Here is a 12,792-nt window from a genome sequence, read left to right on the forward strand (position 1 = left end):
AGGTATGAGGAGTGTATGCCAGAAAGTCCAGCACTTGATAAATTCAGAATACTGCATTAATCCACGCCAGCTTGGGCTATATAAGGAGATCCAGTCTCAATTTTTTTTTCCTTTTTGTTATCCCAAAATTGGGTATGTGTATATTTATGATTTTCTATCTCTTGATAAACTATTTACTAGTATATAATAACCTATTTCATTTTACAGATTTTGTCTGGTTTTTTTTTTTCTGCTACTGGTACAGCTAACCCCTGTTCTCTTCTAGGTTATATATTCATGGAGTATCTTTTTTTTAACTCCCTGTACATTATTTGTCTTTTTAAAGCTGAAATCACTTATTAGAGAGCTTATAGTTGAGTCTTTGTTTTACCCCCAATCCATTCAGCAATTCTTAAGAAGCTAATTTGGTTACAGTCAAGAATTAACTATTGATAAGTACAGATTTCTTAGTGCCACCTTTATTTTTGCTATTTTTAAAATAATCTCTTTGTTCTTCATGATCTAGTGGTTTTCTGTTGTGCTTTGATTCCTTAATATCTGCTGTAGTATAATTTTTTGCATGTGGTAACCATGAAACATAAAAATGATCCAGCTGTGAGTCTATTTTAAGCTGGAAACAAATGTACTAGTTGTTACCACAGATTCTGTAATGAAGTAGCTGACACTTGGTACCCTATGAAAAGAGGTTATTTAGCTGATGCTTTTGATGAAAGTCCAAGACTGGCAACTCAGTCATTGCGACTCCTTCTGCTCCTGGTGAAGATCTGAGGCAATGAGCATGGCCATGTGTTGGAGGGATTGCTCATCTTTAAGTGGAATGAGGATAATAACAACCACATCCTATGGTTGATGGAACTAAATGAGATATCATATATAATTAACTAGCAAAATGGCAGCCTGAAAAATAATTTGCACTTAATAACTGGCTAGTTCCCACATCCAAGCAATTTCAGTTATAGTGACATCACAACACTTTTAAAAGATAGGGATACTCACTTTGTCACATTTCACTCATAAAAATAATACACTAGTTCTATATCAATTAGTAAAAACAATATCGTTTCTAATTCCATAATGATTATCCATTTTGGAGAATTTGAAAACAATGACAGACTATTTTTGCCCAAAATGTCACAGTTGTATTCAGGAACATGTACAAACAACATTAACAGATCTCAAGAAATTTGAAATTGTGCTCCATGCGACTACATTAAATTTAAGTCAAATTAAATCAAACACTTAGTCTTCAATAGAAGATCATCGGATACTGTAGAAGACATAATGTGTTTTCCATTTACTTTGTTATAATGACAGGCTGAATAAAGACTATGAATTGAAATATGATCATATTCTCTCTTGTCAAAAATAAAGAAGAAACAAACATAAACAAACAAAACCCCTAGCAGATCAAAGGCAGGCATGGAATCTAGCAGTTAGGAAGCACAGACAAGAGTATAAAGAGTTCAAGGACGGCCCGGGCTGCATCTCAACTCTACTCTCTATCAAGTAGCAGAACACTTTACATGCACTCACCTATTAGAGTCACAGAGCTAACAAGGGTACCCCACGTAACCTCTTAACGGTTCAGGCTTTAATTACATTCAAGGATAGAAAAATGCTTATTTATGCCTATTACTATTCCTATATGTTTTTCCTGGAAAGTAAATACTTACAAATAATGTTTACTACTCCATATCCATAGATTTTGTAACATCTGCAGATTCAAGCAATCTCACATTACAACAACTGAGAAAATCAATAGCTATACGAAGTGTATTACACAACAAATGTACAGAAAATTCCTATCATATCTGAAACTATTTCTATATGGAACATGTAGAGGTTTTTTTTCTTGTTGTTATCCCCTACACAATTTAGTGTAACAATTACTTACATGGCATTCACATTCTTTTAAGTATTATAATTAATCCAGAGATGGCATACAGGTAAATGTCATAGGTGCACATCCTATACCACTTTATATAATATACTAAAAAAGGTCTATGGAGTTTTTGCAGAAGATCCTGAGGCTCACACTTAGCATATCTGATTCACACATATAGCTATCTTAAGAAATAAAATATCTTAAGGTATTATATCTCAGATTTCAAGTTCTATGACTGAGCATAGGACTGGCATGAAATGGACATGCTGAGTGGTTAATGCACACCCTTAATCCAGCTCTCAGGAGGCAAAGGCAGTGGATCTCTGTGAGTTGGAGGCCAGCCTGGTCTACACAGTGAGCTTCAGGCCAGTCATAGCTACAAAATGAAATTCTGTCTCAGATCGATCTCTCTCTCTCTCTCTCTCTCTCTCTCTCCCTCTCTCTCTCATGCACGCACATGCACACACACAATTAATCAACAGAATAAAACTGATGAGCCAGACGTATCTCCATATACATACAAACACCTATTTTTGACAAAGAAACCAAAGTATACACTGAAGAAAAGACTGCACCTGCAACAAATGGTGCTGGTCAAACTGGATGGCTGCATTTAGAATGCAAATAGGTCCACATCTGTTACCCTGCATAAAACTCAACTCTAAGTGAATCAAGGACCTGATACCCTGAACCTTACAGAACAGAAACCTGACAGAAGAGGAAATGGGGAATAGGCTTGAACTCATTGGCATAGAAAAGGATTTTCTAAACAGGACACTGACAGCAAAGGCATTAAGAACAACAATAAATGGAACCTCATGAAGCTAAAAAAGCTTCTTTTATACAGAGCAAAAGACACCATCAATCAAGCAAAGTGGCAGTCTGCAGAATGGGGGGAAAATCTTTAATCAATTATGCTTCTGTTAAAAGATTAATTTCAATAATAAAGACCATCAGGAAAATAATCCAATTAAAAACTGGGATATAGAGCTAAACAGAGTTCTCATAAGAGGAAACACAAATGATATACTTAATGTTTTCAAAGTGTCCAACATCATTAGTCATCAGGGGAATGAAAATTAAAACTATTGAGATTTCATCTCACCCCAGTCAGGATGGCCAAGATCAAGATAACAAATGACACATGCTGGCAAAGATGCGGGGAAGGGGAAAACATTTACTCATTGCTGATGGAAGTGGAAATTGATACAGTCACTATGGAAATCAGTGTGGTTGTTCCTCAGGAAGCTGGAAATAGATCTACCACAAGATCTAGGCATCCCACTCCTGGGAACTTGCTCATGCATGCTCACTGCTTTTCTAGTCATAATAGCCAGAAAGGGGAAACAGTTTAATGTCCATCAGCTGATGAAAGGATAATGAAAATGTGCTGTGTTTACACAATAGATTATTATTTGGTTATTAAGAAAAATAAAAATCATAAAATTTTCAGAAAAATGGATGCAGCTAAAGACAGCAATCCTGACTGAGGTAACCCAGGCCAAAAAGACAGATACTGAATATTTTCTCTTATAGCTTTTAGGTTTTAGATAGCGTATTTCAACATGAATACCTTGAGGTTAAGTAGCTAGTGACGGACCAGAGGAGAGGAGATCTTTCAAATAAGGAAAAATGGAGTATAATGTTATAGAGGGCTAAAAGGAAAACCAGACTAGGAAGATTAAATCGAGAGGACGGAGGAAAGGCGGAGGAAAGGCAAGGTAAGGAGGGAATATGAAGAGAAACAATACTAAAGGTCTTTTGGAAAGTCATATGGAAACTTACAACTGTAGAGCTGCCTAATATACATATATGAAAGTAATTTATATAGAATTAACATATAATGGGAGAAAATAGTCCAAGTAGACATACCACCAAGTAAAACCTCCAGAGCCAGGAAAGGGTTACATCTTTTAAGTCACTGGTCAAAGGAGCCATAGACTTCCCCTCTCCAATAAAACATGACAGGCTATTGCCAAGGGTATTGGTTACTCTCCATAACCTGATGGTAAGGCATAATTGCTGAAGATACAAATTCCTCACATCATCAAGCAGGAGAAATCAAGCTTGTATAGAACTAGAGGCTTTCCCCTATTACTAATGTCCACGATGCTGGAAGGGAAAAGTAGTCATCCATTTCACCTGGCTACAAACCTTCCTCCATACAATAAACTTGCAAAATATACCGGTGCAATAGTAACATAAATGCTATGCAAGTAGCCATCAACTATTTGACTGGATTTAAGGCCCACTCCATGACACTGTTAAAGTGGCCAAGAACCTGAGACTAGACAGTTGACAGGCGTACGGGAAAACTCACTACTACTAGTCTGTTAAAGGAGTATAGCAATAAAATGGCTCCTAACACCCTACTGTTACAGCCACAGAGCACAGCATCACTCAGCCCTCCTCAGAGGAGCATCTTCTCTCAGTAGATGGTAATTAATAAACAGTTCCACAACTGAACAATGTGCAATGAGTGAGAAGCTTTGGAACACTCAGCCCTAAATGGGATGTTTTTATCAAACCCTTTCCCCTCAGGGAAGAGGAGGCAGAAAGATTGTAAGAACCAGAGGTACTGAGTGACTCTAAAGAAACAGCATCTTCCGGACATAGCAGTAAGGATATACATATAAACTCACAGACATCAGTGTCAGCATACACAAGACTTTACAGATTCAAACCAGAGAAAGTCCTAGTCTGGAAAGAAAAGGAGACACAAAGTTTCATTCCTAACCAAGAAGCTATTTACAATTGATACTCGTTGGGAAATGGAAAGTCAGTTTTCCCCAATGCAGTGTTACTGGGTCTATGAACTACACTCCCAGGTTCCATTCCCAGAAACAGTTGGCCAACACAAAATGGACAACAGGGTGTTGGCTTGTGTTTGTGTGTATGTGTGCTTTTTGTTTTGTTTTGATAAAATTTGGCTTTCTTTCTTTTCTCAGTTTGTCTTTTTCATTTTTTGTTGTTCTGTTTTATTTTTTGAGAAAGGGAAAGAACATCAAGTTGGGTGATAAGGAGGTGGGAAAGAGCTGGAAGGAAATGAGGGAAGGAAAAGAATATGATCAAAACATATTGTATAGGGAAAATAAAACATTTTTTAAATTCACCAGTTTTATAACTTAAAGATTATTGTAGTAAGATTTTAGAAAACCTGTTTTCTTATAACATATCCTGAAAGCAAGATGACTGCTACTGTATAGAGAATAGAAAGAATAATCTAGTAATTTTACACTTACACTGCCACATTTTTTCTAATGGTATATTCATCCAACTCGTCATCTGAGCTGCTATCGGTGGCATCAGAATCCAGACCCTCTTCAACATGAGACAACAGCCCTGTAGCAGACAGGGCAAATCTTTGGATTTCTGCAGCTGTACAATGAGCAAAGCCATTGTTTGTAACATTCAAAAACTTATTCTCCGAAGCCAATATGTCGACTTCTGGCTTAATTTCAGTGTGTTCAAGTAAACTATTACCCAAAACTGTGGTGGGTTCATGGAAGATCTTCATTGAGGGCAGTGGGTGCTTCATGGAAAATTTCATCTGTTGACCATAGTGCTTCACAACATGCTTTGCCAGGAGCATCTGCAAGTGCTTCTGAGTTCGTCTAGCCTGGCTGAGTAAGATTTTCTGTTTACTCACACAATGAAGCAAACGAGCATTCACCTCCTCCTCTTTTTCAGCAGCTGAGGAACTAATAGGCATTTCTGAGTGATTAGGTCCAATTTTCTTTTGAGTACATTGCAATAAGCCTTTTTTAATCTTAGTGTCAGTGAATTTATCCAAAAGTACATTCTTTTGGTACCATTTACAGTTTTGCAGATGTATTTTATCTACATTAGCGTCTTTGGTGAGACTGGAATCCAGAACGATCTGTATATCTTTCATGCAATGGCTTGTGCCATCCGAGAGTTCCTTTTTGATGAACTCATTCTCAGAATGAGAGTGGCAGAGCTTACTGAGCTGAATGCTGCTGCCATTACACAGTACGTTTTTCAGCTTACAGCAGTTGGCCTCCATTACTTTCTTTTGGCTATAATTCTCATTATACTTATTTAGTGTTGAATTAGAACTCATTAAGAGAACTGTCTGAAAATGTTTTGAAGCCTGAGGAGAGGCAAAATGTTTTAAATTGACAAAATTAGTATTTAGACTAGGTTCAGGAGCCGGAAATCCCAGCATCTGAGAGAAAGCGTCTCCTCCCGTGAGCTTTTCATCCGCAGTTCTCGGGCTTTCCATGCACAGCATCTTGTCAGATTCCATGGCACTTGGCAGAGATGAAAAGCAGATACCCTTTGTTGTTGCCTCCTTCAGAGCTGGGGTCATGGCGAATCCTAGGGATAATTACTGGAAGCCTAAAATTACAGAAAAAATACATGATCAAACATCTTGAAAGAAAGCTTGATGCTTATACTTTTGCCAAGGGCAACTTTTATTTTTTGATGTTTCTGATTAAAATGAGTTTGGCATCTCATCTCTTGGGTTCCCACATTATCTCCTAATGAATAAGCTGTTATTCTTCATGCTGTGAGTCTAATATTCACAACCCAATTAAAGCTGCACAATAGTAGACGGGGTATAGCTCAGTGGTACAGTAGTTGTAGAGTACATGTGAGACTGTGGGTTCCAGCTACAGCAGCACAAAAAAATGCACTTGCACACGGTCACACTAAGAGTTAATGGCAAACAGTGGGTACAAGTACATCTCACAATCATATTATTGACAGTGTTTCATGAAATCCAGAAAAAAATTTGAATCTCTTAATCATACTTGAAAATGTGATTCAATCTCACAATTGCAAAAATATTTTTCTTTATGAAATACAATAACATTTTCTAAAAGGAACTTCCACTTGGAATTTATGCTTTTCAACTTGAACAGTAATAACTAGAATTAAAATATGCAAAGTAATCTATTAATAAGTAGATCTAAGTGCTCACAAGACATAGGAGTTTATAGTTGTTAAAAAATGTCAGTGAGAAATTGCCTGATCTGAGAAATGTATTTTCCCTGAAAAACAATGTTTTATCTTCAATGTTTTTCCATTCTCACAAATATACATTTACTAGTTATCATTGTGGGATGTACTCCTTCTACCTACAAAATAATGAAAACCATGCCAGACGAGCAGTGAAGATTAATTCCAAAGTTAAACAAATTTCGAAAGAATGAAGCCATATGTTCTGACACAGAGAAAAGGGCAATTCAGTACCACTAGCCTTCCCAACATACACTCAGTGAGAAACTCTACAACATTAACTACCTTCAACACACTTGGTGAGAAACCTTTACAAAGGCAAGCCAGTACCACTAACCTCCCCAACAGTATACTTAAGAGGAAAACTTTACAACATGAATTTTAAGTTTTTAATGACATTTAATACACTGGAACTATTATATTACATAATTTTTTCAACATACATGACACATTCTAATATTATGTGCACCCAGATGCTAGCTCTAACTGTACTTCCTTCACTTTTATTTTCTGTAAAACACAAGTGATCCAGAAGAAAAGGTGTAAAAAATTGTTACAAAAAATAATCAGAGGGTTAAGAGCAAATAGCCAAGTAGACAGTATCTGCAACATATAAAAGGGAATTATTAATAGCTGGGATAAAGACCTCCTATGAATAAGTAAAAGACAAAGTAACAAGGCACTGTAGATGATAATATCTAAGTGCCCATTAACATATACTTGCTCACAGTAGTAAGAAATGCCTATCAGCAAAAAGTCCACATTTCTAAATACCAAACGTACAAAAATGATTTGAGTTTAAACATCACTTATGATGAGGAAGAAGGCCACAAATTGGTTAGGCAATTTGCACACAAAGTAGAAAACATGAGTAATGGCTATAGAACCAAAACATTAATCATTATATCAACTTTGTTATAAGATTTAAGAAAGAGAGAAAAAATACAATGGAATAATATACTGAAGTGAAGAGACTTATTTTCATACGAATGAAAAGACTTTAACAGTAAAAGAGGAAAAGAACAGTGTAGGCATACACACATCAGTTTTATACTATATGAAGACAACACAGACATAAAAACACATCATGTATATGGATGCTCAAGTTTATATGTCATAAAAAGTGAACTAGAAAATACCCAGCACACCTGTAAGAGTAGCTGCATCAAGTTCCATGAAAGAAAGTAAGAGTGATAGTTTAAGAGGGTTTTCATTTTCACTATAAATTTTATGATTTTGGGAAAAAACAAGTGTAAAACAAATATTACTAGCTAACTAGATGCTAAAAATATGGATGTTTGTATATACAAACTTTACGTAAAATGTCTCATATAAAATGTGCTTATAAGTCCAGGCGGTGGTGGCTTGCGCCTTTAATCCCAGCGCTCAGAAGGCAGAGGCAGGCGGATCTCTGTGAGTTCGAGGCCAGCCTAGTCTACAAGAGCTAGTTCCAGGACAGGCTCCAAAGCTAGAGAAACCCTGTCTTGGAGAAAAAAAAAAAAACAACAACAAAAAATGTGCTTATACTCTGCCTTCAAATTTGAATTATCCCAAAATTCAAATGCTTTTGTATAACTAAGCAATGATCCCTAGATATAAAAGATTCTCATTTATCCGAAATGTTAAAGAGAAAATAAAAAAAAACAAGGTTCATTCTGATTTTGATAGAAATAGAAAAAAATTACAGATAATCAGGGAAGTGGTGTTAAGAGCACTTACTCTTGCAACGGACCCACTTTCTGTCCCCAGCACCCACACCGGGAAACTCATAACTGCCTATCACTCCACCTTCAGAGGATCTGAAGCCCTTCCTCTGGACTCTGAGGGGTACCCACACACATACGCATAAATAAGAAAACTTTTTTTAAAAAAAATAGGAGAAAAGTCTCTCATGAGTTAAATAATAATTTGATCAACTCACTGACCTAAACTTTATAATCTAGAAAGTCCCACTATAGTATTTCTGTCTCTTACCCCCACTCACATTTCTCTCAGTCATTTAGACAAGATGTTATGGAGAAAACCAAAGTGGCTAGCAGCAGGGACCATAAAGTAAAATATCATGAGGAAAAAGTTAGTTCATCTTGGGTCTTGAATAAAGACAAGGGAAAACTACAGCTAAGTAGAGTAAGAACATATTAAGAAAGAGAAGGAAAATAAACGCAAGGATTAAAGTGGCTAAGGAACACTTATGGCAGAAAGAGAGAGAGAGAGAGAGACAGAGACAGAGGGGGGGAGAGACAGAGAGAGACAGAGAGAGAGAGAGAGAGAGAGAATAAATGAGAAGCTTGTGAGCTCTCTGTTAAACTAAATGGCTTCTGAAATAACCCTAAGAACACCTGTTGTATTCGTATCTCTCCTCTTGAATATGAACTAGCCTAAGTAGTGTACTTCGGGTTATTGAATCCGGCAGAAATAAAAAGATTTTGGATTAAACCAATGAAGAGACTGGCTCCTCCACCTTACTGGCTTTCCCCCTTAGAAAAGAAGCTAACTGATTGTCTGTGAGCTGGAACAACACATATGGCAAAGAAATGTGAGTCATCTGGATGCAGACTGTCCCCAGTCAAACTCTGAGACGACTGCAGCACCTGCTAACACCGACTTAGAGCTGATGAGAGACCTGGGGAGAGCCAAGAAAAGCCAGAAAATAATGTTTTCAATAACCAAATTTGGCAGAATTTTGCTACACGCAACAGATAGCTACCTGTTTAAGTTATTTTATTATTTGAGATTATAATTACATCTGATAGATAACTACATTTACTATGAAGCTCTTTAGATTATAGTCTCCAGAAGGAAAAGCCCAGACATATCACAACCCTTACTTAAAATTTCCATGAGGTACTACTGTGTACTATTTCCAAATGTATTCTTACTTGAAAAAAAAAATACCCAAGCAGAAATAATGTGTACCGTTTGTGTTAGACCCCCTGTCAGCTGACATGTGGGTGCTGGGACTTGAACTTGGATCTTCAGTAAAATCATTACTCCAGACCCTAAGAGCAAGTTTTAGTCTATGTTTTAATCTTTCACACTAGAATATTGCTTGGGCATTGTATTCATTATGCATTTGTTACATGGGGTTGTATCTGTGTAGCAGCCTTGAATTCCTGATCAGTCTGCCTGCTGATGGTCCTGTCCCTCCAGCCTAAATGGAGAGGAGTTCATGGACACACCGCCACAGCCATTGAGGGGTTAGCAGAACACACTGAAAATACATTTTCCAATGGGTTTCGGGACTTCTGTAGTTATAATTAGTAACGATATCTACTTAATTATGATTTTAAAATTTAATGTACAATTACAGCAATCTACAAATGTGATAATGTAACACAGCCAAGTATGGCTTATTTTATGAACTCAAGACAGGCTCAACATTTTTTAACCAATCACAGAAATTAACCATATCAAGTTTTTTTGTAAAAAAAAATATATAGTAAAAGCATTTCACAGAATGTAAAATCCATTTTAAGGAAAAAAAAAAGAACTCATGAAATTTAGAAAAAAGAAAAATTCTTTAACTGAGCAAAATTCACAAAAGCCTATAGTTTAGATCAGAATTGATGATGCATGAAGAATTCTCTTGCCCTAAGACTGGGAATAAAGGAAAATATTCTCATTCATTTCCAACATCATACTAGAGGATGCACTAAGTATATTATGGCAAGAAAAAGCAAACAGATTGGAAAATAAATATCTCTATGAACATATCATATGATATCTATATAGAAAATTCCAAAGAATAAACAAAAAAAATGTCCCAGAACATTTATCCTAACTAACAGTTAGGACACAGACACAGTCAAAATACTAAACCATTTGTACTTCATAATCACAGATGTGAAAAAGTAGACCAGACATAGAAAATTTGAAAACAGTAAAAACTCCAATACTTCCTGTCATGGCTAATCTTATTTGTCAACAGGTGACTACATCTAGAGTCAATTAAAACCAAAGCCGATGGTTTTAATTCTAAACACACCTGTAGTTTAGAGCATTTGAGGTGAGAAGACCCACCCTAAAAAGGGGCCACGCCTTCTAGCTGTAACCTACATAAAAGGTCAAGGAAGAAGGCCATTTTTGATTTTGTCTGCTTGCCCTCACTCTGTTTGGCAAGTTTACCTCTCCTGCGGTTTGCAGAGGCATTTCTTTGCTGGTATTAGAACCTTCTTCCTGATTCCAACAAAGACATCCATCCTTGTGGATTGAACAACCACTGCATTCTCAGCCCTTCTTATGGGAGGCAGTTCAAATAGCTAGATGACAGCCCAGTCTAATAAATTCCCTACTTTTTTCAGTCGATTAGTTCTGTTCCTCTAGAAAACCCTGACTAGAACATTCCCAAAAGAACAAGTCTAATAATGCCTCCAAAGAGAACATACCAAGATTAGCTCCACGGTAAAGACTGATATACACAGGCTCGGGCTCCACTTCCAGTAACAGTAAAACAAACTGGACAAAATGTGCATGTTCCATACACTGAAAATATAAATCACAAAGAATATCCAGATGATATTGTTATGATGATACTATCATTACATAAATGCAACAATATACTGCACTCATGGGGAGAAACTGCTTAATGTTGGTGCCATCTTGCTCCACTCAACCTTACTTGTGAGAGCAAACAATCACAAGCACAGCCCCTAAGGCTTTCTGTCGACACCGACAGGCTAACTCAAGTGACTTACAGGCAGAAGATGCAAAATAGCCAAAATAATTCTGAATAAGAACTTGAAGGACTCACGCTACATCCTGACGTTGGGATAAGGATAATGCTGTTACTAGCCAAGAATGAGATAGAGAAAAATGGAAAGAAAAGAGACCAGAAATATGCTGCTACACGCACACTATTTGGGGAGTGGAGCAATTCGGTGTAGAGATAAAAGTGAATCTTAACACATATCTCATACTATATAAAAATGGTGGGATCCATCAAAATGAGTCACAGGCCTACATGTAAAAGCTAAAACCCTTACAACATTTAGGAGGGAAAAGAGGAAGAAAAATTTTGAAACATTTTATTACTTAGAGATTTTTTTAAGATATGACACCATCTAAGAAAAATTATCAATTTGGTGAAATGAATTTTCCAGAAATTAAGCAAGTACGAATACAACAATCTTTTGATTTGGGTTTATTTTTGGTTTTTCAGATACAGTCTCCCTATGTGGTTCTGGCTGGCCTGGAACTCTGTAAGTAGATCAAGCTTACAGAGAGAGAGATGCCTACTTCTGCCATCTAAGTTCTAGGATTAAAAGTATGTATCACCAGACCCAATCGAAAAATTAGTATTTGAAACAGTAGTTTAGGTGCCTTTGAGACATAATAGTCAAAACGTATAGGTTTGACAGTGAAAAACTTAAATGTGCATATTACTAAAAATCACTGAGTTTGAAGTCACTCATGCTAATTCTGAATGATGACCCCATCATTATGCGGGTTTCAGTTAATTTATTCTTAGTTGAATATACTTCATCAACACACAAAATAGATAATTGGATTAAGGAAAAACATAAAAATGTTAATTTTAAAAGCACACAATAGTGAATAATTCTGTAAATTCACCTAAAGATAATATTTTATAGTTCAATATAATTGCAATTATTTCATAGAACTCAAATGCTTATCCTGTGCTTTGGAAGTCAACTCTAGAAAGGCAGTAAGAAACTGGGCTACAAATCAAGCAATCTGTTTTTATTGAGAATATAACAACCAGCCACACTACACATCTTTTTCATATTGAATACTTACAAACTACAGCTAGAAAACTAGTTTTAAAAAATAAAATTAAAATGCAAAGTTATGGAAATAAATCAGTTTGCTTTCTTAAAGGCAGAAAACAAGAAAATAATCCCTGAGCCATAAATCTGCATTGGGTAGAAAGAAGCTAGAACCTTCATCTCCACCTACTATGT

At 36.3% G+C, this 12,792-nt stretch overlaps 1 protein-coding gene across 5 annotated transcripts in view; it reads right to left on the bottom strand.

The window, feature by feature from the left end:
* Kansl1l (KAT8 regulatory NSL complex subunit 1 like) overlaps nt 1-12,792 on the bottom strand; it is an 84,090-nt gene that overhangs the window by 62,505 nt on the left and 8,793 nt on the right. For 4 of the 5 annotated variants that reach the window (XM_085698808.2, XM_085698806.2, XM_085698783.2 and 1 more), the window contains exon 2: nt 5,128-6,247. In XM_085698808.2, coding sequence (XP_085554934.1) covers nt 5,128-6,218 — 1,091 coding nt within the window. In that variant the 5' untranslated portion in view covers nt 6,219-6,247. Of the gene's footprint in view, nt 1-5,127; nt 6,248-11,256; nt 11,354-12,792 lie in introns of all 5 variants that reach the window. The other variant, XM_048458899.3, reaches the window with a different exon arrangement.

Source organism: Myodes glareolus, chromosome 1 (genome assembly GCF_982192425.1).
Source record: "Myodes glareolus chromosome 1, mMyoGla1.1, whole genome shotgun sequence".
Classification (NCBI taxonomy): Eukaryota; Metazoa; Chordata; class Mammalia; order Rodentia; family Cricetidae; genus Myodes; species Myodes glareolus.